We start from the raw sequence: 25970 nt of genomic DNA, 5'->3' as shown, positions 1-25970 counted from the left end.
AAAGACAAACGAATAATAACTTTATATAACACCTTTTTATACATTTACGTGCGACTCAAGGTGGTTTCCTCAGGTTAATCAAGAAAAACAAAAATTTGAAGCATTAATGAAACTCGACAGCGTGACGGGAAAAGGATCACACATACCGAGGTCAGTGTGCAGTGCGGATACGTGAGCACACAGGGTGATTCAAGCGATAAATAACTAAATAAATGAGTAAATAAAAGTCACATAAGATCCTACAATTGTCCAAACTCTAGTCCTTTATTTCTCTTTGAGCCGTTCTCTTTAAAGTCGCTCGCACTCCCAAATTCAGTACAAGAACATTCTGCCGTCCAGACGCAATGCAGCAGTTTGTAACTTTGATTTCTAAAGACCACCGTCCAATCGTGCTCGCGCCCTTCCTCATTTTGATTTAGCTCATGCTCCTTGTCAAGCTGTGGCCCGCCCTCCCCTTACGTGCACACGCACCTCGTTATGTGAACCCGCGCGCCACCATCCAGCTCTTTTATTATTGTTATCATCATCAGTGCCGGTGCTAGTATATTTTGCGCCTTAGGCTAACATTATTAGTGCGCCAAACGACTGTTCGGCAGCTAATCCGTGCGGCTGCGCCCCCTTATAATTTGTGACCCTAGACGAATGCCTAATTCTCCTTAATGGTGGCGCCGGTCCTGATTATCATCATTATTTTTGTCCCTCCTCTAAAGTTTTCAATAAGATGGGTGTACGTTGAAATAGACATTGAGGGACAACGAAGTAGAAATTCGTGATGTTTTAATTTTACGTTAGGGCAGAGGACTCTGTTTTTGTAAGTTTTCAAGTTTTATCTGTTGTGCGCGCGTAATGGTGGATTTCTTCAGCAATTTAAAAATATTAAGAAACGTTTTATTCGAAACAATTGAGTCTCAATTGTTAAAGTTTTTTTTTTTTTCAGGCAAGTCTGGGTTTCATAAGCGTACTTCGTGGAAGAACCCCGATCTCTTTCCATTGTTCCCTGCAGCAGCACTTAAAAAGGACCAGGTACCAGGTACTGTTCCCAGTGGAAACCCCCCTCCCCCCCAAAGTGAGCTGAACTGAACCGTGTTGTGCCGTACTATGCAGTGGAAAAGCGCCATTAGACTTGAGGCGCTTCCCCTGCTAATGCTGTAATGTATAGTCTGGTTTGGACGGCGCTTTTCTCAGGTACATAGAAACTAATCATATAAGGACGTTTAAAAGTAAAATAAAATAACAGCACGGATTCCAGTTTCATGACATTTACCTAACTTCAGGTGTGTGAAGACATCTTTGAATAATGTCGTAATATTAAAATAGAACTGGAATAAAAAAGACAGACTGACAAGGTAAAGCAACAATGCGCTTGTTTGACACAGAGCATGCGCCAAATTTACAAAAAAAAAAGTACCCACTGGTTCCTGATTTGTGTGACGCCATTTACAGCGACGGAAACTGAACTAGTCGGGTGCCACGCGAGTGTCAGTTTTTAATTGTAAGCTGCTGGACGGTTGTCTGTAACTGTCGGCAGTCAGCTCGAATGTGTCCAAATGGCAGCGCCTGCTGGTTCCAAGGTTTGCGAGAAATTTTAAAGACGATCACCTTACAGGGGGCGGAGGGGTAAGTGCCGCGCTCGGAGTTCGGATGCCGAACTTTCTGTATGTTTACGGATTTTTTTTTTTTTACACTTACGGGTCAGGCGAGTGTGATTAAAAAATAATGACATTTTTTTGTCCTGCTCATTTCACCTCGCCTCACCGTATCGAGTCTCATTTCTACTTGAAATCGCAAAGCGGTATTGCCGCAGCCACTGCTCCTGATTATGTGTTCGTCGTCGTATCTTCTTAGTGACTATCTGTGAGTGGCACCCACCTAAAGGGGCACTGCATTGATTTCAGTCACGCTTTCTCCTTTCAGTTCTTGGAGCGTTGACTTTATGAAGCTGGTGCCCATTTTAAAGAGAGCTGAGCTGAGTCGGGCTTTACACTTAGGATGGCTGAAAGACGGACCTGAACTGAACGAGTAGGAGTCGGGGGCACTGCATGGTCGTAGAGAATGTACACTGTAAAGACAAATCGAGTAATCTGAGAAATAACGAGGGCATTAGTTTGGGGAGAAATGTGTTGTTTTAAGCTGTTCAGAGTGGCGAGAATCGCTTGCAACATTGCTCTCAGGCAGTAAAGAAGAGGCTATAAGTTAATCAATATTTTGTTAAATTGAAGTACGAAAGCTCAGCCATTCAGAATTCATATTGCAAGCAAATATGCTACTTAAAAATTCTCTTCAGAGCTCAAATAAATATTGTTATGTCTTTATTGGGTCTGTGCTAAAGCTTAACCGCTCAGGCCCCTGTTGTGATAGCAGAACAGAAACATATACTGTATGGTGGTCCAGATCTAATTATGCAATTTTCATTACGCTATAGCTTATTAAGTTTATTACACAGAAAATCACCCGAAAAATCCCGGACCATCAAAAAGAGTGCAAACTAACGACACAAAGAATCGTCTTTGTGCCGAACTGGAATCGTCCCCACATAAATCAAAGTCATCCAGACGATCTGGATCTGCATAATTAGATCTGGACCACCCTGTGCATAGGATCAGAAACATTGTGGGCCAGTGGCCATATGTTAAGACCACCCCGAGATGCCATGTCCTAGGCTTGTTCTTGCCTTGCACCCAATGCTTTATTTGATAGGCTCCAGCTTTCCCTATGATTAAAAGCTCTGAAGTTGTAGAAGGCATTTTGGAGACGCAATGACCCCTCATCGCACAAAATGGTAAAAGAAAGTGATGTCAAACATATTTTCCTTGCAAAAAAACTTTGTTTGAAAACGTTTGAAAAATGCTATTGAAAATCAGGGGGTGGAATGCCAAAGACCTGAAATACACAATGCTAAAGTGTGAGTGGGCCCTTTGTGGTGCAGCACCTCCTGATGCCCCCAGTTTCAGTTAATGTTAATGACGTTGCCTGTCTGATTTGCAGTTCTTTCTGGTGCAAACAGGTTTCTGATATTGGCCTCTCTACATCTGAACACGTACACATTTAAAATGGCATCCATCTGAGGTAATGCTGGCTTATCTGCCACCTGCTTAGACTCCATGCCAGTTTTAATGATGAACTCACAGATTTGTTCTCTCATGCTAGGCACACGCTACAGAATACTGAGTCCAATTCTGGTCCTAATTGGACCCTTCGTAAAATCGCCAAAACTGACCTAATCTCCAGCACAACTCCACTAAAATTGTGAAGTTGAACTTTGGTAGAGCTAATTTTGAGCAGATGCGACAAAGTCTAAATAGGATAGACTGGGATAAGCTTTTAAGTGTGGAGACAGTCGAGGAGCAGTGGAACAGGTTTAAAAATGTTTTACATGTAATGCAGGACAGATACATACCTAAATTTGGAAGTAATAGGAAACTAAAAAATCCACGATGGATTAATAAAGATTTAAAAAAGAAGTTGCAAAGGAAAAAACTGCTTTATAAAGCCTATAAGACTAATAACTTCAAAGTGAATTGTAGAGCATATGAGAACATGAGGGCAACCATTAAGAAGGATATCAGGGAGGCTAAAAGACAGTTGGAGAGGAATATAGCAGATAAGGCGAAAGAAGACCCCAAGAGATTCTTTCCGTATTTTAGTAGTAAAAGAACAGTTAAGGAGGAGGTCAAGTGCATCAGAAATAGTAAAGGGGAATTAAAAAGATACAGACAATGAAATAGCAGATGCCCTAAACTTACATTTTTCTGAGGTGTTTACAAGTGAGCAAGTGGATAACCTGCCAGAGGTAAACACAACTACTAAGGAGGTACTGAGGGATTTGGAAATTGTAGAGGGAGAAGTGCTGCTCAGATTAAATAAGATGAAATCAAACAAATCACCAGGCCCAGATAATATTTATCCTTGTGTTCTTAAGGAGGCTAGTGAGTACAGATATAAACCCTTGACACATATTTTTAGGAAGTCACTGTGCACTGGAGAGATTCCAAAGGACTGGAAAATGGCAAATATCATCCCATTATATAAAAAGGGTGACAGGGCAGATCCAAGCAACTATAGGCCAGTAAGCTTAACAAGCATCACAGGAAAATTAATGGAAGGAATTATTACAGATAAGATTGAGCAACACATGGCAAGGACAGGAGTTATTCTGAACAGTCAGCATGGGTTCAGAAGAGGGAGGTCGTGTTTTACTAACATGTTGGAATTCTATGAGGAGGCAACAAAAGGATACGATCAAAGTGGAGCTTATGATATTATTTATCTGGACTTTCATTTGATAATGTGCCACATGAGAGGTTGGGCATCAAATTAAAAGAAGTGGGAGTTCAGGGTGATGTTTTTAGATGGGTGCAGAATTGGCTCAGACACAGGAAGCAGAGGGTGATGGTGCGAGGAACCTCATCAGAACTGGCCGATGTTAAGAGTGGTGACCACAGGGGTCAGTGCTAGGGCCATTGCTATTTTTAATATATATAAATGATTTAGATAGGAATATAAGTAACAAGCTGGTTAAGTTTGCAGATGATACCAAGATAGGTGGATTAGCAGATAATTTGGAATCCGTTATATCATTACAGAAGGACTTGGATAGCATACAGGCTTGGGCAGATGAAATTTAATGTCAGTAAATGTAAAGTATTACACATAGGAAGTAAAAATGTTAGGTTTGAATACACAATGGGCGGTCAGAAAATCGAGAGTACACCTTATGAGAAGGATTTAGGAGTCATAGTGGAATCTAAGCTATCAACTTCCTGTCAGTGTTCACAAGCCATTAAGAAGGCTAACAGAATGTTAGGTTATATAGCACGATCTGTGGAGTACAAGTCCAAGGAGGTTATGCTCAACCTTTATAATGCACTGGTGAGGCCTCATCTTGAGTACTGTGTGCAGTTTTGGTCTCCAGGCTACAAAAAGGACATAGCAGCACTAGAAAAGGTCCAGAGAAGAGCAACTAGGCTGATTCCAGGTCTACAGGGGTTGAATTATGAGGAAAGATTAAAAGAGCTGAGCCTTTACAGTTTAAGCAAAAGAAGATTAAGAGGTGACATGATTGAAGTGTTTAAAATTATAAAAGGAATTAGTACAGTGGATTGAGACTGTTATTTTAAAATGAGCTCATCAAGAACACAGGGACACATTTGGAAACTTGTTAAGGGTAAATTTCGCACAAACATTAGGAAGTTTTTCTTTACACAAAGAATGATAGACACTTGGAATAAGCTACCAAGTAGTGTGGTAGATAGTAAGACGTTAGGGACTTTCAAAACTCGACTTGATGTTTTCTTGGAAGAAATAATTGGATAGGACTGTTGTTGGGCTGAATGGCCTGTTCTCGTCTAGAGTGTTCTAATGAGGTGTAATTACGAAATGAAGACTTGGGTGAACATGTCTCACTTGAGTAATTGAGACACCATCAGTTCTAATGATCACAGATCATTTCTTGTTAACTCAAGATGGGTTATGGGTGCACTCGTGATATTTAAGCAGCCCCAAGAACTGATTGTTCAGAACATCTGTCATGGCTCGAAAAGAAACAAAGTGGGCTCTTAAAACAAGAACAAGGAGAACACGCAGGAAGCCAGCAGATGATCCAACTGCATCTCCTTAGTGTGCGTTCATAACCTATCACAACACGAGATGTGATGTGGCCAAAGGACAGCTGCTGTACAGGCTTTAAAATGATCAACATGCAGCGCGACAAAAAGAACAAGCAGCTCGCCAGCAGCAACACCAGAAAGACAACAGATGATCCAACGGCATCTCCTTAGCGTGCGTTTAACCTTCCACTTCACAACATGAGCAGCGTTATATGTCCTGCGGGAAAGATTTAACCATGCCGGGGTTGGAAATAAAGGACATGTATTGTTTTTACAAACCTTTTAATGTAAAACAGTTAGGAGACCCGGGTTCGCTTCCCGGGTCCTCCCTGCGTGGAGTTTGCATGTTCTCCCCGTGTCTGCGTGGGTTTCCTCCGGGCGCTCCAGTTTCCTCCCACAATCCAAAGACATGCAGGTTAGGTGAATTGGCAATTCTCAATTGGCCCTAGTGTGTGCTTGGTGTGTGGGAGTGTTTGTGTGTGTCCTGCGGTGGGTTGGCACCCTGCCCAGGATTGGTTCCTGCCTTGTGCCCTGTGTTGGCTGGGATTGGCTCCAGCAGACCCCCGTGACCCTGTGTTCGGATCCAGCGGGTTGGAAAATGGATGGATGAAAATAATGCAAATGTAACAATTCCCATGAAAATAACAATCTCTTTAAATTGTATATTCAGTAAACCAAACACGGGGGTGGGTGAGCAAAGCAAGTATTCAGTAAAAGAAATGTGAGTGGTGAGATGCACACTTGGCAACAAGTGACCATTAAATTTGAGAGCAATACACAGACAGCTAGGATGTACATTTATATGCAAGCATACTGTGTACTGTTAGCAAGTAACCCAACAGTGGCAGCTTCTGCCCCCAAATTTGAATGTCCCTCCTGCTGAGGAGTTCACCTTAATCATCAATACAACTGAATGTGTGTGCCAGTGCCATTTAATTGGGCTGTCTTGGGCACTGATGCCATGCAGTGGTTTGTGGTTTACATGGCCATCCTCTAGCAGGCCTGGCGGTGCTCTCATTTGTGCAAGTGCTGCCTTGTGTTTGATAAGCTGAAATAACATAATCTTGTGTCACTGTTCCAACTTTGGCCAAGGTAAATAAAAATCATTATGTCTAGAAACCCCTAGACCGATGCCCCCCCACTGGACAGAGCCACTTTAGCTCAAATGATATCTGCAAACCTCCCGACACACTGAAGCCTTTCCAAGATTATCTGTAGTCAGAAGTCAAGCAAAATGACAGACACCTTTGATTGGCTTACTAGAAAGATTACAATATGCAAGCTTTCTGAAGAAGGGGCCTGAGTTGCCTCGAAAGCTTGCATGTAATCTTTCTAGTTAGCCAATCAAAGGTGTCATTTTGCTTGACCTCTGACTACATTCATAATGGCTAGCACAGTCTAACACCCTAGTACTACTGGATTATCTGCATTGCTAGCACTGTTCACAAACACACCAGATACAAACCAACACAAACTGATTTATGCTGTTACACCAGCAGAGGCCCGACCATTGGGCTAAGCGGACTTCTCAGTGTGTGGCTTCAACTAATTGCATATAACTTTGTTTTTGTCAAACGTGGCTCTCTCATTGAGACTGGTGTTAGGAAATGTTGAGGGGGTCTATCCTGTCTCTTTCAGAGTCTTGGTTCTTTTTGGTGTAAAAGTCTGGCAATACAATCAGCCCTACCTCATCCACAGGAATTTCAAGAAATGGATATACTATATATAGTCAGGTTTCTGTCTTGAATTTAATGAGAATGTATGATAAGTAGAAATAAAATGTATTTGCATATTTCTATTTCATTTACGGTGGGATTCAATCCTGTTTTTTTTTTCTCCATAGGCAGGAAGAAGCTGCCATTTTTGCAGAGCATTGTGATAGATGAGGCTGAGCAGACTTGCCAGGCTGACATGAATACTGAGGAGATCAGGACTGTGAATATCAAGGAAGAGGATTGTGAGTGGGAGTCTGTCCACACAGCACAAGAGTGTCTGAGCATTAAGAGAGAGGATTATGAACTGGAGTCAGTGGTTGTTAAAGAAGAGGCTGAGGAGAAATCTTTCATCGTTGTGAAGCGTGAGTCGTTTGGATCAGACAAAGAAACAATCGAGGAAATCCCATCAAGGAATCTACCAGCAGATAAACAATCGGCTGTCAGTCATTCTGGACAAAGTAAGTGGAACATAAAATTTACCTTGTGATTTTTCTGGTTGGTGGTATTTACCCAAAGGGAGGTTGTTGCAAAGAAAATCCCAGATACTGAAAACTTGACCACTGGTGAAAGAGTGTGAACACTGAGGGATTTCTGGTCAGGACCAGCAGGATGTCAAGAACTCTGTCATTTTATTAGCTGCACAAACAGCATGGCACTTAGAGTGTTTTTTTTTTTTTGTCTAATCATTTTTTTTTTGTTCTGGTGGTTTAACACCTTTCCTCTCCTCCTTCTTAGTGAATGAGCTCCCGCTTCAATGAGATGAGTAAAGGAGCACTCCATGGTTGATCCTTAAAGGTCATGAAGTATGACACTTTTTCTTGTACATTACATTATTGTGAACATCTCTTCACTACTTAGTGTTAGATGCTTACTGCCTTTGAACTGGTTCTCTCTGTAATTAATGATTTTAGCTGCATGGAAAACACCCTTTCTAACCTATTTATCATTACTACTTCATAGGGCTAAAATGATTATCCAACATTAGCAATATCGTCGACAATAAAAGTCTGTCAACAGATATTTCTATGGTGGATTGTTGTATATGTCATCAAACAAGACACTGGTCTGTTTAACTCTAGAATTACCAGAGCCTATGAAAAAACTTGTAGATCCAGCTCACCTTAAATCCATTTGCACCTCTCTGCCAGCGTCTTTTGTCCTGTAAATGTGCCAATTAAGACAAGCAGTAAGCAGCCTGCTATTCCATCCCCCACTGTCGCAGAACATGCACAAAGTTCTCCCAGCTCATGCCTTGATTGATTATCTGGGAGTGAAGTGCTGGAGTTTTAGAGTGGAAATAATAGATTGTTATTTGGAACACATGCATTTCATGTGTGTTTCGTTTCTACAATAATCTGTGTAAACACATTGTTAAAACAGAAAAGTTATTCATATTTTAGTAATAAATAACAAAATGTTGGCATAAACTATATAATGTGTGAAGCCTGAAGTCCAAAGATCAAATGAACACTTTCACAAAAGTTTCAAGGATGATACAACAGCTTCCGTGGCGTAGCGGTAAGATTTGCTTACTTGTAATCAAGAGTCCCCGGTTCGATCCCGACTGCCTCCTATATTTGCCGTTTTCAGTAGTGAGCTGCTCTTATAGTTAATATTATACATTAAACACATACATTTGGTTTGCATCTGTAACAGCCGCTGTACATTTATAGGACTTTTGCAGGGGACTGTAGGCCTATGCATCTTTCTCTCTCTCTCTCTATCTGTCTGTCTGTCCACTTATCAGGAGAGAACTACTTAACGGATTTAGATCATGTTTTTTTTTTTTTCTCTATAATTTACTTCAGCATTCCAGTTGATTTTGCGAGTTCCCTCATCACGCTAAGTATCACAGTTTGCTTGCGGTACCGATTTATTTGTGCGAATCCGAGAGACGGACCGGGCCGAGGGGAGGGGGAAGCATGACGTCAGGAGTGGGGAGCTGGGTGGGGCCCTCCTCACTGTCCTGTTTCACTTCGACATGTACGGAGCCACGGGGGACGGCTAGTATATGCTAAGTAATGAACTCGATCAAAATTCATAAAAAATGTAAAAAAATGTTTCAGAAAGCAATGGTTTTATTATCAACAGTAAATATGTTAAAAAGGAAAAGAAACTCTTCTATTGTGACCAGCAGCACAAGTAAAAGTCTGCAACTGTATGAGAGCCCTTGAAGGATTTCAAACATGGGGGCTTAGAAGCACATGGTCCTCAAATATACTGTAAAATGCAAATGTTCTTTGCATTGTGCACGCTTGTCACCCACCACATATTTGATAGTTGGTGACTGTTTGCTTTTAGTCGGGTGGGCAGAATGTCCATGCAGTGCTGTCCTGACTGTCAGGACAAGTCAGGTGCCTTGTGATGAAGTCACAGGGCTGTGGAGTCGGAGTCGGTAGATAAATCCTTCAACTCTGATTTCTTAATTTCTGGCACTCCCAACTCCTGTATTTAATCGATAGATAGATACTTTATTAATCCCCAAGGGGAAATTCACATACTCCATCAACAGCATACTAATAAAAACAATATTAATTAGAGAGCAATAAAAGAGCAGTGCAAGTTAAAAAAAATGAAAGGTGGAGAGTGTGAGGCAGGTATAACCATCTATAACATTGTATAATGTTAACGTTTACCCCCCAGAGTGGAATTGAAGAGTCGCATAGTGTGGGGGAGGAACGATCTCCTCAGTCTGTCAGTGGAGCAGGACGGTGACAGCAGTCTGTCGCTGAAACTGCTCCTCTGTCTGGAGATGATACTGTTCAGTGGATGCATTGGATCCTTCATGATTGACAGGAGTCTGCTCAGCGCCCGTTGCTCTGCCACGGATATCAAACTGTCCAGCTCCATGCCTACAACAGAGATTGCCTTCCTCACCAGTTTGTCCAGGCGTGAGGTGTCCCTCTTCTTTATGCTGCCTCCCCAGCACACCACTGCGTAGAAGAGGGCGCTCACCACAACCGTCTGGTAGAACATCTGCAGCATCTTATTGCAGATGTTAAAGGACGCCAACCTTCTAAGGAAGTATAGTCAGCTCTGTTCTTTCTTACACAGAGCATCAGTATTGGCAGTCCAGTTTATCATCAAGCTGCACTCCCAGGTATTTATATGTCTGTACCCTCTGCACACAGTCACGTCTGATGATCACGGGGTACATGCGGGGCCTGGGCCTCCTAAAATCTACCACCAGTTCCTTGGTTTTGCTTGTGTTCAGTTGTAGGTGGTTTTAGTCGCACCATTTAACAAAGTCCTTGATTAGGTTCCTATACTCCTCCTCCTGCCCACTCTTGATGCAGCCCACCATAGCAGTGTCATCAGCGAACCTTTGCAGGTGGCAGATGTATTGGAAGTCTGATGTATATAGACTGAACAGGACCAGAGAAAGTACAGTCCCCTGCGGTGCTCCTCAATATCAGACCTGCAGTTCCCGAGACGCACATATTGAGGTCTGTCTGTAAGATAGTCCACGATCCATGCCACCAGGTATGAATCTACTCCCATCTCTGTCAGCTTGTCCCTATGGAGCAGAGGTTGGATGGTGTTGAAGGTGCTAGAGAAGTCCAGAAACATAATTCTTACAGCACCACTGCCTCTGTCCAAGAATATGCTAATATACTAATATGCAAATGTATGTTCCATGTTGATTGAAGGAAGGCAACATACACGTCATTTAACCACAAATCTACTAGCTAGGAAGCTGACTCTCTACCGTATTGGCCAGTTTAAAAAAAAAAAAAAAATGAAAGCAATCCTTCTATATAAAAGCGGTCGGGATTGTCCTTCCGTCCCGTGAGTGCTACGCAGGCGGAGTTTCACACACGCCCCGTTCATTTTGCAATGCATGATGGGATTTGTAGTTTCGTTTTTCCAGGTAAAAGATGATGTTCTACTCCAGACTGTGCGATATCTTCTTCTTTCTTACTATATAAAAGCGGTCGGGATTGTCCTTCCGTCCCGTGAGTGGAAAGCGAGCGGTATTCCGCTTATCACAGACTTACTACTTGCAGCTTGTGGTACGAAGCGACATGATGTGAGCAGAGTTCTGGTGCTCCCATCGTTCCCTTGCTTTTGTGCGCGATGCGCTGGAAAAATGGACAAAATTATGTCTCTGGAAATAATTAATGTTGATGGAGTACAAATGCCTCACCGCGTAGTAAATATCACGGGGGTTCAAAAGGGCGACCTCAATATAGAAAAAAAGTTTAAATTTCATCACATAAATAACAGAAACTACGAGTATTAAAGTAATACCGCTCAAATGCAATATAACCAAATGAATGAGTTTGTATAAAATATCCAATTGATCTACATATTGAATTGCCTTAAGAAGAGGTCAACTTAAAAGTCGGTCGCCTTAAAAGGCGGGTCAGCCTAGTAAGGTTTTATTTATTGTTTCTATCAAGTGGCTGTAAAGTAGTAGCATGCATAAAAATTGGGAACATTAAATTTACCAGTTCAAAAATATAAACCACATTCTTTGGTAGTTTTAAAACAAAAACAAAGCTTAACTACATGAACAGAAAACAAAAACAAAAGCTGGAGAATCTAAAACAGTTTATATAGATTCAACTTGGAATACCGTTGTAGAGTAGAATAGCTGTTGAATGCAATCCAAAATTAACTCAATGCAGTGTGCTAAGAAACAGAATTGCTTCTGTCAGATCCTCTTTCATAGAAGTTCTTAAATCTGACTTGATTATTTTTAGAGCTGAAAATAGTCTTTCAACACTGACTTGGATGGGTGGCGGGCATTGCTGTTACAGTTCTAGCCACATCACTAATAATCTCTGGATCAACAAGGATGGCTTCTTCTACAGTCACTTTCGATGAGTGATCATACTTTTCAACTTCTTTTAATTCTTTAAAAAACTCCTGCTGGAATCTCTTTATTTGGACATTGACTGGTTGTTTATCTTTCACGCATAGGCGACATCGCTTTACTTTTGAAACTTCCATTTTGTCCATGTAGGAATCAAAGTCTAATTCTTCATTTGAAGAGGATGATCCTGAGTTAGCAGTGCTTGTAGCTTCGTCCATTGGTGGTGTTTCAGGTAGCAGTAATCCCTTCATGTGAACTGCTACATCATAGAGTGCTTTTTTTCCATTAGCAATCTGGTCACTGCTCAACCAAATTCGGCTCATTGGATCGACAGAAATAGCAGCTAACAAGATTTGATTATCCAGTAAGAGACTCTCTTTTCTTCATTGAAGATGCAATGCCATCAGCTATTAACCCTCCAGGCAATATATCAAGCTTTTCCATTCCAAGAAAAATTTACCCTGTGTTAAATCTTCATATTGCAACCTCTTGGTGACGGTAAAGGGATAAGAAAATGGACTTTCCTGTTCTTTGACTTGTGCCCACTGGCTTTCAGTTAATACAACATTTTCATTGTCCAGTTCTTCAAGAAATAGCTTAGCTGACCTTGACACTAGTAGTAACACAACTATGCACTGGGCTTTATTCTTAACATCAGAGAAGTACTTAATGATGACTATTGTTTGTGAAATGGGACATTTGAACTTGCTGTATTATTTTTTTTCATTACAATTTAAATTTAGTCGGAGTTGGTACATTTTTGCGGACTTCGACCCCGACTCCAGGTACCCAAAATTGTCTCCGACTCTGACTCCGACTTCACAGCCCTGGATGAAGAAACACCTACATGGCACTTATGTCAATCAGTGCCAGAGGTGCCTACAGGTTCTACAGTATCCAATTGATTGCCACCATCTTCATTTCTGTCTTTATCATCAAGATATTCATATTGAAACAAATCTAGCTGTTTTTATACCTTTTTCACGAGAACGTAACTACAAACTATAGCACTTTTTTCTACAAGGTGTAGTGTCTAAAAAGAAAGAAAAAAACATTCTAAAGCTGACAGTACTGTAGTAGATTACTGAGACGCGGCTGCAAAGCTTGTGTCTATAGCGGCTGTACCCTGAGATGCCAGTTATATCACAACAGACTCAATGAGATTCGACTTAACTCGTGTCTCGCATTAAAAGTGTTAAAGCCTGAGCCTCATTTTTCTGGCCTCTGTGGACCAGAAAGCCAGATTTTTGAGTTTGGGGCCAAGATGCCAGTGGTGAGGCCTACTCTGGGGAGCCAGACCAATATAAACTGTCTGGCTTCTGGTTTTTTGAGGCCTGCATTCCTTTTTTTCATGCACATGATTTCTTTTAATTTGCCCTTTAATGGCAGTGCATTAAGCCACTGTTAAGAACGATGGTCATATGTAAGGCAATGTGTTTGCTTTAATAATTTTAATATGTCCAGTGTTTTTAATGCAGTATTTATTTTACATATCTCGCTCAACATTTTCACAATAGGTTGTAGGTAGATCTTATGGTGTAATTTACAAGTATAATTTTTAATTCAGTTGATTAACCATTCTAATATTAACCCAGATAATCAATTATCAACACACTCACTTGTTGCAGCCTCATTGTTTTCTTTCTTTTGCTTCTCATTGACAAAGAAAAATAGGGGCAAGAACATCAGTTAAATGTGGTATGTTATTAATTCTTGGTGTTTTCAGCGGGCAGTGTAACTTTTAATGATTTACCATTTTGTATCAAACATATCAAGTTAATTTGAACCAACACTGCAACTTGAAATGCAGCGACATTAGATATCCTAAAAAATAAAGTCAGACCTTTCTCCAAGGTTGTGCTCCTCACTGATGGAGAGTTTCATGCCTCAACACAGCTCAAGCTTCATCTTTGGCATGGCATGGAGCAGCGCAAGAGGTGACACTTGCTTCTCTTAGCTACTAAGTGAGATTGGCCCCAATCCTCTTTGGTAGAACCTGAAAACCGCTGCAGTAAACCCGACTTATCAAATTAAACGAAGCTGCTGTACCCAGCCATAGTGATGCAATTAACTTTCATTCTGGTTGTGAAGCACATATTCTGTTTCTCCAAGCCATTACCCTGAATAGATTTTTTTTTTTGATGTGATATACTTTATCATGGGGTCCAAAGGCTTTGGGACATCTGTTGGTGAAGATTCACTAATCTTGACTTTGCTGATGATGCTGTGATCTTCGCAGTGTCAATGGAGGCTCCGATCGGAGGTGTCCGAGTGTCTGGGCTTGTGAGTGTCCTGGATCAAAACCAAGATCCATGCCTTTAACACTAGAATTACTGAAGCCTACGAAGAAACTCAATCTCTGCCCACCTTTAAGTCTTTCCCACCTCTCCTGCAGCGTCTTTTGTTTTGTAAACGTGTCGATCAGCCCAAACAGCCTGCTGTCCGTTTCCCCCGCCTTGACGGAGCTCTGCTCAGGCAAAAGTTTCTCCCAGCTCAAGCCAAGGCTCCTTATCTCTGTGTGAGGTAGCTAGAGTTGTACTGGCTAAATAATACATTACATTGTTATTGTTAATACTGTACATTCATTTCATGTGTGTTCCATGTCTACAAAGGTCTGGGTAAGTGCAGGATGAAAGGAAATGCAAGAAATGCTGAACACATACCTAAAGCAGAAACTTTTTCCATATTATACCAATAATGACGTGAAGTGTATAATGTGTGAAGACTTTAGTCCAAATATCAAATAAACATGTGCACTTTTATTCAAGAATATAACCAAAGACAAAAAGCATTTGATTTACATGTGGCTGTCAATGAGTTAAAAACCCAAACTCAAATGTCAATTGACAGGAAGTTTACACATATTCTTGAATAAGAACTGCTGCCTTATAACCAAAAAGTCACAGGTTTGAGACTGGGCGCTCCATGTTTCAAGTAGTGAGCTGCTGCTGTTATTATTATTACTTCTACAATACAATAAAAACATACATTTGATTTGACTCTGTAACACCCGGTGTAAATTTTAGCTACTTGTAAAAGTTAGTGCCTGTTTTTTTTATTATTCAGTTTTATTCTCTCAGTGACGTTCACGTTTCCCGAGGGGAAATTGTCTTTTCGCATGACATATACAAGTCAGACCATAGGGTCAGCCATTGCAGTGCGCCCCTGAAGCTCATGGGCCCAACAGAGTAGCATCCATTCTGTCAGTAATGGAATTTAAACCAGTAACCTTCCAGATAGCAGCACAGATTCTGACTTATTGGATGTGGTAATCTTTTATTTTGTTTATCTGGAGATGCAATGAGGGCAAACATCGGCCATCTTTTACATTTCATGCCAAAGTGAATCACCTGACCCCTTACTAGGCCCTGTACAGGGTTGCGCAGATCTAATTATGCAGATCCAGATCATCTGGATGACTTTGATTTATGTGGGGACGATTCCAGTTCTGCGCAAAGACAATTCTTCATGTCATCAGTTCGCACACTTCTCGATGGTCCGGGGTTTTCGGGTGATTTTCTATGTCATAAACTTAATAAGTTATAGCGTAATGAAAATTGCATAATTAGATCTGGACCACCCTATAGTGTCTACTGTCTTCCATTGGATGTCACTCAGTGTTGACGTTTCCTTTGTTTTTTGATTTCTAAGGCCAGCCATAACTTTGAGAGACATTCTGCCATGATGGAATTCTGCAGCCCACCTCTTGACTGCGGTTGATAAAAAGGACTCATCGTAGTATGTGCCTCTGAAGGGGCAGAAATTCAATGATACCACGATACTTGATGACATGCCATGTTGACTTGGTTCTGAAATAAAAACAAACATGATCAATCACAAATGCTACACACTTCTAATTCATATATGAGGGACATTCAAACAGTTTCCACACTTTTATGTTTTGGTTGGAAAAGGTGATGGCGGTAGGAGAAGTAATCGGGCATTAAAAAGTCAGTATGATGCTGGGAAAATTGCATCACAAATAAAGGTGACTATGTAGAAAAGTGACATTTTGTTTTCAAAATTCTTAATAAATAGTATTAAAAAAAGTGCATAAACATTTTGAACGTTCCTCATATTTTAGTACAAAGATGGTGGTCTTTTGGGCACTGTAGAAATACTCCTTCCAGGTTCAGGCTGAGAGCTTCTTGATCAAACCATGCTGAGTATATTTAGACATTAATCCAACATAAGATCATAAGCATGATGCTACGCAATGTTAAGCACAACAGTGATACATCAGTCAAATAAACACAACATACTATATTGAATAAGACAGTCCTGTAATGGCAGTAGTGGACCAGGTTGGCTCCATGCTGCCTGGGTGCTTCTGAGAGTTTTCACCACACGTAACTATCGATAGTCGTGTACTGAGATGAGCCAGGCAAATGAGGACACACACACTCAGCAAGGGGTTGGTGGAAAAATGTTTGATTTGAAATCCAATGGAAACCAAACATTGTTCAAAAAGCGCAGTGCACCGATCATTACATAAATAATCCATAATTTCTTCCAAATCTTTCATACGCGGTGAGCCACAATGAAGTACCACATTTCTCAATGTCATTGCGCTAGGTAGAGGCGACCGAGTGGGTTGAGGTGGGAGGGTCCTTTTGATAGTCGACCCCTTGTAGTTTTCAGTCAGCACATGCCTTGGTCTGGTGCGTACCGTGCTTTCGCTGTCGAAGTGTTCTTCAAAAACAACGAATACATCTTCACCATGCAACACGCCTTCCAAACGCACTTCAGCATTCCTCCTAATGGTGACATCCCAGATCAGAAAGCAATTCTTCAGTGGGTAGCTAAATTTAGACAGACGGGTAGAACATTGAATGGCAAATCTCCAGGCCGTCCTCAGACTGTACGGACGCCTGACAACATCCAAGCTGTAAGATCATCAATTTTGCAGTCTGCTATACATTCAGCGAACAAACCTGATTCTGCCTTAGGCATTTCCCAACATGTCTTTGAGGGGGATTTTGCATGAGGACCTTAATTTCCATCCATACAAACTGATGGTAATGTAGGAACTCGCTGAGAGAGACTGGTAGAGCTGTAGAGAGTTGTGCATGAACATTCTGCAAACCGGTCCTTGAGATGCCATCATCATATTCGGTGACGAGGCACATTTCCATTTGAATGGCTGTGTAAATTCGCTATTGGGCTGAAACCAACCCTCGTGAACTTCATCAGAGACCCCTGCACAGTTTGTGGGTTACAGTTTGGTGCACCATTCCAGACTTTGGGATTGCAGGCCCTTACTTTTTTGTGGAGGAGGGAGCAGCAGTCACCGTCACTTCAAAACATTGCATTAAAATGCTAGAGAATTAGAAGAAAAGGATGTGGTGGATGCCTCGTTTCAACCGGATGGAGCTCACAGCTCACACGGCACAGAGATCCATGCACATTTTGTGGGAGATGTTTCCGGGGAAGCTGATCTCCCTGCGAAGCAATGTCGGGTGGTCTTCACGTTCACCAGATCTCGCTTCGTGTGATTTCTTCTGAAGTCGAAAATGTATACACAACAACCTCAAAATCTTGAAGCCCTCAAGAACGCTATTTGCCACGAAATCACTGCTATTCCCCTTGAAATGGCTGAATCAGTCATGCGAGTGTTCAGGAATTGTCTCAAAGAGTGTATTGCTAATGATGGCCACCACCTTACCACCTTGAAGACATCATTTTTAAACACAGTGGGAAAAAAAATCTATTTTTATACCCTTTCTTGTGTTGTAATGAAATAGATTTTATCTTGTAGTGTTTTTAGTAGAAGAAACGTTTGAAATGTGGTACTTCTTTATGTCTCTGTACAGTGCGTACATCTTCTCTTTTGTCTTATGTTCAACAACTCAAACAAAAGGAAACCCAGTTGAAGCTTACAACGCCTACTGATATGTAGGAAGGAGAAAAAGCATGAGTACATCCTACTTTCTCCCATCTTGTGACACAATATGCCATAGCATCTATTGCGGTGTCATACTGTAAGTGGATAACGCACAGATATGTTAAAAGATTCAAAATGAATGTACGAGTCAGAAGGAAAAGGAGTATCCTGATCACTTAGAACCTGTTTGGGTATAGTGATAATAGAACCCCCAGTTCTTTCACAATTTCCATTCTTAAGAAAGAAGGTACCAGAAATTGTGTCACAAAGTCCATGACTGCTACATGTAGGTGCTCATCGTAATCCCATCAATGTGTGAAGCTGATGTCAGAAATGCAAGTTATTGCCACAGGATGGAGTGTTGTGAAGAGTTCAGTTTTTCTGTTTTACACTAAATGGTTACCTCTGTGAAAGTTGTTTAAAATTGTTCATTTTTGTCTCACTGTAGATGTACAAGGCAATAGAAGCTTCTTGTCTTTGTCTGCACAGACCTCCCTTCAGAGCCCACCGCAACAGACACCCCGTAAAGAAAATGTAAAGAAATGGACTTCGATATCAGGAATTCTGGTTCCGGCCTCTTTGGAGGTTTTGAAACGGGCAAGTTTAGATACTGATCACACTCGGCCACAGATGCAAAATACAAATTCAGTGGATTTGTGGGTCCACCAAAAGGAGGGGAAACGGTCGGATCACAAGTCTACATACACAGAGGAACAGTCGAGTCAAATGGGAGAGAAGCCGTACTGTTGTTCAGAATGTGGCAAGCGATTCTCTTATAGTAGTCGTCTCCAGATCCACACCAGAATTCACACTGGAGAGAAGCCATTTTGGTGTTCTGAGTGTGGCAAACAGTTTTCTTTCAAAAGCAATCTTCATAGTCATAAAAGAATTCACACTGGAGCAAAGCCTTATTGCTGTTCTGAATGTGGCAAACAATTCTCCTCCAGTAGCTGTCTTCAGAACCACACAAGAATTCACAGTGGAGAAAAGCCATTTTGCTGTTCTGAATGTGGCAGGCAATTTTCAAGGAGGAGCAGCCTTCAGAGACACAAAATTATTCACACTGGAGAAAAACCATATTGCTGCACTGAGTGTGGGAAACGATTCTCCCAGAGTAGCTCATTTCAGACCCATGTAAGGCTTCACACCGGACAGAGGAAACATTGCTGTTTTCAATGTGGCAAACAATTCTTTGACTGGAGCAGTCTTTCAAAACACACTAGAATTCACACCGGAGAGAAGCCACATTGCTGTACCGAATGTGGAAAACGATTCTCTGAGCGGAGCAGTCTGCTGACTCACATTAGAACTCACACTGGGGAAAAGCCATATCACTGTTCTGACTGTGGAAAACAATTCTCACAAATTAGCAATCTTCAAACTCACAGAAGAGTTCACACTGGGGAGAAACCGTATGGTTGCTCTGCCTGTGGGAAACAATACTCACGAATGAGCAATCTTCAGCTCCACAAAAGAATTCACACTGAAGAAAAAGGGGAATAAGTAAACAGGTGAGGGCAATACTAATAATATACTCAAGTTTTAATGAGAACCTTCATGTGCTGGGAGTTTGTTGTATGAGATTCCTACAAAATCTGTTAAATACAAAATTACTGTCATATTGTGAAAAGGATCATTTAGTTGAGTAATTAATGCAGGCCACATGGAATAAAAGATGCCCACCTGGTGACTCAGCACTCAAGTAGGTCAACTTGCAACATATTCAGATAAAGAGAAGAAGCCGAAGTGGTAATCAGTCCAAATTGACAGTATGTTTGTGTGTGTATATATATATATATATATATATATATATATATATATATATATATATATATATATATATATATATATAACATCCTCGGGCGATATCCTGCCGACTACGCCAATCTGTGAAGAAAGCAAACGACACAGCATAAACTTGTGGGGTTTCCGCCCCGTTTACTGTAACATAAATAGAGTAATGATCGTATGAAGGGAATGGGGGAAAATATATACGGGGGACAGGAAATTAGACAGTGGAATGCTGGGAAATCTGTGATGCAGTATGGGAGACTGACATCATCTCGGAACTGGAGGGTAGAAGGGAACCCCAAAGTATGGCGGCTTTATGTTTTTTTCCCAGTGTTGTTACGGCGGCGACTCCTCGTTCTGGCTGATGAAACAAGAAGAGAAAGGTTAGTGCGCCATCGCTGTCCGTCAGGCATGAGTTGTCGCGGTGTGGCCCAGGTCCTTAAACTGCTCCCCATGCGCTCCTGCGTGACATGACCCCCCCTCCAGCCCAGACCCACCGGGTCGGGTGGCCTGAACCAAAAGGTCGTGAGCCCGCAAGAGGGCATCTGCGTTGGCCTGAAGGTTACCCCGACGATAAGTGACGGTAAACTTGTAAGGCTGCAGGTCCAAAAACCACCTTGTAACTCAAGGATTCGACTCCCTATGTAGGGCCATCCATTGGAGGGTGGAATGGTCCGTCACCAGGGTGAACTCCCGACCTGGCAGGTAGTACTGCAGGTGAGTTACTACCCACTTGATCGCCTGGGCTTCCTGCTTCACCGCCACGTACCTCGTCTCCCGGTCTAACAGTTTCCGGCTCAGGTACATCACAGGGTGTTCGACACCTTCGATACTTTGCCTTAACACGGCACCGAGACCAGTGTCCGAAGCATCGGTCCGGAAGAGAAAAGGAAGAGAAAAGTTAGGTGTTCTCAAAATAGGTGCCGATGTGAGAGCCAGTTTTAAGTCACTGAATGCTTGTTCCACGGCTTCATTCCACACCACATGCAAAGGGGCCTTCTTCTTTGTCAGGCTTATCAAGGGTGCTGCCCTCTCAGAGACATAAGGTACAAACCGGCGGTAGTAACTCGCTAACCCCAGAGAGCTTGCACCTGTTTCTTGAGTATTGGATGGGGCCATTCCAATATGACTTTTATTTTCGAGCACTGTGGTTTCACCATCCCCCCACCTACCAGGTAGCCCAAATATTTGGCCTCGTTCAACCCAAAGAAAAACTTCCGGGGGTTGATACGTAGGCCGGCTTTCGCTAGCGTCAGGAGGACAGCATAAACCTGCAACACATGCTCCTCCCAGGTGCCGGAAATGATGACGTCGTCATCAAGGTAGGTGGCACAATAGGACTGGTGGATCCGTAGCACTCTATCTACCAGACGCTGGAAAGTTGCCGGTGCCCACGCAGCCCAAATGGGAGAACCTTGTATTGCCAGTTTTCACTAGGGGTACTGAAAGCGTTTTTTTCTTTAGTGGATGACGTTAAGGGAATTTGCCAGTACTGGGCCATTCCCAACCTCTCGAGGAGCTTGTCGACTCAGGGCATGGGATAGGCGTCAAACCTGGAGACCTGATTAAGACGTCGGAAGTCATTGGAAAATCTCCAAGAGCCATCTGGTTTGGACACGAGAACAGTGGGACTGGACCACGGGCTATGACTTTTCTCGATAATGCCCATGTCCAACATCCGCTGGACCTCCATCTCCATCTCAGCCCTTTTTGCCTCCGGGAGGCGGTAGGGTCTTTCCCAGATAACCACCCCCGGGTCTGTCACAATATCATGCTGAATCAGCGTGGTCCGGCCTGGTACTTCACTGACCACTTCCGGGACGGACAGGATTGCTCCTTCAAGCTCCTGTCATTGGTGAGGCGTCAAGTTGTGGCTGAGGTTAAGCGATATGTTTTTGGAGAAAAGGGAGAGGGTGGGCTCGGAAGGAGGTTGCTCCTCCCTGGTCTTCCACGGCTTTAATAAGTTCATGTGGTACACCCTCTCGGTCGGTCGATGATTTGGTTGGCTAACCAAATAGTTGATGAGCCCTTTTCTTTCTTTAACCTCGTACGGGCCCTGCCAATGGCCAAGCAGTTTTGATTGGGAGGTGGGCACGAGCACCAGTACGCAATCCCCCGGCTGAAATTCGCGCAGGGAGGAGTTCCTATTATAATTCCGGGCCTGCGCTGTTTGAGTTTGAGACATGTGATCTTTTAGTACAGGTCGAATTTTGTCTAATCGATAGCGTAATTGCGATATATATATTCACAGATTTGTGGAGGGAAGTGCCTCCCCTTCCCAAGCTTCTTTTAGTAAGTCAAAAATGCCCCAGGGCTGGCGCCCATAGAGAAGTTCAAACAAGGAAAATCCCAAGGAGGCTTGTGGTAACTCCCGATATGCAAAAAGTACTAAAGGTAGGAGCTGGTCTCAGTTCCTTCCATCTGTCCTGACTACCTTGCGGAGCATCTGTTTAAGGGTCTGGTTAAACCTTCTACCAGCCTGTCCATCTGAGGGTGATAAACAGACCTTTTGAGATGCTTGATGCAGAGTAACTTGGCCACCTCCCTGAATGTATCCGAAGTAAAGGCGTACCCTGGTTCGTAAGGACTTCCTTAGGTATCCCTATTTGGGAAAATAACCCTACCAATTTCCTTGCGATGTTTTTTGTATTAGCAGCTCCCAAGGGGACTGCTTCTGGGTACCATGTTGCGTAATCTACCATGACCAATATATATTTATGGCCATGGGCCGAAGACTCTAGGAGTCCAACTAGATCGACTCCGATCCGCTCAAAGGGAACATCAATAAGGGGAATCGGGACTAGAGGAGCTTGGTCCATCCTGGGAAACTGGCGTAACTGACAGACTGTGCAAGACTGACAGAAACGGCGGACCTCCTCATTGATCCCGGGCCAATAAAATCGGAGTTTAATTGTCTCTAACGTCTTTTCGGCCCCGAGGTGGGCGCCTAAGAGGTGGGCATGTGCTAGGTCGCTGACCTCCCGCTGGTAGGTTCGCGGCACTAACAACAACTTCCGTACCTCGCCTTTGTGTTCTGCAACTCTGTACAACAAGTCATTTTCTAGGACAAAGTAGGGTCCCGGTGGTGTGGAATCTAGCGATGCCAAGTGGTCTGCGGATACAACAGCATTCTGGGCAAACTTCAGGGAATCTTCGTTCCACTGTTCTCTTTTAAATGACCCCGGCGTAGAGCGAAATTGAAAGTCTAAGCCAGCTAATACCTCAGGGCCCAGGCCCGGAGCAGTGTCTCCTGGCGCCAGAACCCCACCCGGTTGTACTTCTGGATTGGGGTCCGTCCCTGAAAAACGTTCCCCCGGGCCTTCCACATCATCAGAAGTTGCCAAAGAGCACACCGTGGGAGCAGTTCGGAGAGTCCCCTGACCATCCACAAGTAGACCCAGTTTGTGTACAGGAGTAGTGACAGTTCTACCGCATTTAGTTTTGGACCAGTCTTGTCCCAATATAACCGGATAGGGGGGCTCGGGCAAAACCACAACCAGAAGCTGTTTTGGAATCCCCTTCCATGTTATAAAACACCTTGTGGACCTGTATGATATGGTCTCTCTGTGCACACGTTATACTCGAGCGTAGCTGCAGTCCATCGGTTCTGCGTTGAGGGGACAGGTGGCAAGAATGTGTCCCATCTCGCCACACTTGAAATAGCATGGCTGGGTGAGCACCTGGTCTCTTGTCTTCGCTGGTGGCTCAGTGGTGACAGTGCGATGGGGTGGCTCCTGTGAGGCAACCCATCCCTGTCTGGCCATATGAGCAGGCTTCTCAGACCCCCTGATTTAGTTTACTGCCAGTTGGCTCTCCAAGACCTCCAGGAGCCCGTTCATATACCGGAAGGGATGTCTCCGGACCTGCTGGGAGAGGTAGTCCAGCATGGCATATACTAACGCCTCACAGGCTACCTGCTCAACCACCTGGCGGGCTTGATTGACATCTGGCCGAAGCCAGCGCCCGAGCTTGCCCCAGAACTTGAACGCCTGGGCCCTAGCTGGGAGCTCTGGATTGAACCTCCAGTGCTGCCATACCCTCGCCTGCTGGCCAGAGGTGATGCCATAGCGCTTGTATAATTCAGCTCTTAAGAAGTCTTATTGGGCGGCTTCCTCCCCAGGGAGGTCGTGATAGGCCCACTGCACCGGACCCTTCAGGTAGGGAGCCAAGATGGATGCCCATTCCACTCGTGGCCACTGATTTCTTGACGTCTCCAGATCGTTGGCTTCTGTAAGGGGAACAATCTGTGGGGGTGGAGGACATGTGGCGTCCGGTCTCGCAGCTTCCGCGGCTTCCAGCCGCCTCTTTGTTTGTGTGAGCTCTACCTAAGTGGTGGCCTGGTCCATCTTGACCGCCTGGAGCTCATTCGCCAAGGTATTCATCACAGCACACAGGTCCTGCCCTTCCAACATCCTTGGGCGGTATCCTGCCGACTACGCCAATCTGTGAAGAAAGCAAACGACACAGCATAAACTTATGGGGTTTCCGCCCCGTTTACTGTAACACAAATAGAGTAATGTCTCCACAATACAAATTCAAGGTCAACATAGGACATCGTATGAAGAGAATGAGGGAAAATATATACAGGGGGAAAGGAAATTAGACAGTGGAGTGCTGGGAAAATTGTGATGCAGTATGGGAGACTGACGTCATCATCTCGGAACTGGAGGGTAGAAGGGAATCTGGAAGTATGGTGGCTTTGTTTTTCCCGGTGTTGTCATGGCGGCGAGTCCTCGTTCTGGCTGATGAAACAAGAAGAGAAAGGTTAGTGCGCCGTCACTGTCCCTCGCCATGAGTTGTCACGATGTGGCCCGGGTCCTTAAACTGCTCCCCATGCGCTCGTGCGTGACATATATATATACAGTAGTATATATATACAGTAGAGTCTCGCTTATCTGACCTTCGCTTATCCAACATTCTGTATTATCCGACGTCTCACCGCAAAAAAAAAAGTGCATCAATCGGCAACAAGAACTGCAAGTTGCGAGCGTGAGTGTAGTCTATTTTTATGTTGTTTTGTTGTAAAACATGATTACAGTGGATTATGTGGCCAGCTCTCTCTGGCGTGTGTGCGTGCGTCTCTCAGAGAGAGACTGAACACGTGCGGAAATCATCGGCGCACACAAACCGAAAGGGAAACTGGCTTGTTCCTTTACCGAGTGTGTGGTCATGAACAGAGGCAAAAGTTTGGCAAACGTTTTGGTTATAACCCGATTTGTACGTTTTCAGAGACGTTCATGAACCAGGCCACTGTATTAGGTTCGTAATGTGTAAAATTATAACATAGTTTGACGTTTAATAGGCTTTTTCTTAACACCTCCCATTATCTGACATTTTCGCTTATCCGATGTTCTGCCAGCCTGTTTATGTCGGATAAGTGAGACTCTACTGTGTGTGTGTGTGTATGTGTATATATATATATATATATATATATATATATATATATATATATATATATATATAATTTAATCATAATGGAGCATACAAAACACCCAAAGTGCAACATAAACAAGAAATTAAGTTGATTAGTGACAGTCCAGGGCTCAAATGAAGAGATAAAGAGGAGATCATGGACTGCTAATTGTAGGCAACAAATCTAGTGGTTCCAGCTAAAGGACATGCAAGGAGTGCCCACACAAAAGTGGAATCCAGAAATGCTCAAGATAGCCCAAACAGGTAAGATATCTTAAATTGTATACCTGAAATAATAAAATGAATGAAGCAAATAATTCAAAATGAATTGGCTTACATTGAAAGAATGAATGAAATAATACAGTAAAAAAAAATAAGATCCAGAGGCCATGAGAATAGAACATGAAATGACACAAACAAACCACCAAGAAAATACAAAGCAGACTTGGGACCATTGCCTGGAAGACATCCGGTCCAAATGTTTTATCCAGCTTGTGGCTTTCACAGCTAACGTCTGTCTAAGCAGAATGGTGTCCCCCTGTATAAATTGTAAAAGGTTAATGCAGCCATTGCTCAAGGAACCACTGTGGGTGAACATGGGAACCAACTTCCTAATTCCAAAAACCATAGAAACAAATGAGTCAAATGTCAATTACTACCAATACCGTAATTGTCAGGTTCTACTGTGTCCATCTCCCCCCGCCCCCAACACCCGACAAACCACGACCCCCAACCTATCTCTG

General features: G+C 43.0%; 1 protein-coding gene across 1 annotated transcript; it reads left to right on the top strand.

Moving 5' to 3' along the window:
* Positions 1–1459: 1459 nt before the first annotated feature.
* LOC120533301 (zinc finger protein 664-like) lies at positions 1460–19657 on the top strand. The gene is made up of 3 exons (XM_039760130.1): positions 1460–1617; positions 7450–7779; positions 18473–19657. Exons 2-3 carry the CDS (start codon positions 7518–7520, stop codon positions 19525–19527), a joined length of 1317 nt encoding a protein of 438 aa, XP_039616064.1. The 5' UTR covers positions 1460–1617; positions 7450–7517; the 3' UTR covers positions 19528–19657.
* The last annotated feature ends 6313 nt before the right edge of the window (positions 19658–25970 follow it).

Source organism: Polypterus senegalus, chromosome 8 (assembly GCF_016835505.1).
Source record: "Polypterus senegalus isolate Bchr_013 chromosome 8, ASM1683550v1, whole genome shotgun sequence".
Lineage (NCBI taxonomy): Eukaryota > Metazoa > Chordata > Cladistia > Polypteriformes > Polypteridae > Polypterus > Polypterus senegalus.
Note: the sequence above shows the minus strand (reverse complement) of the source record. Positions and strands in the feature narration are given on the sequence as shown.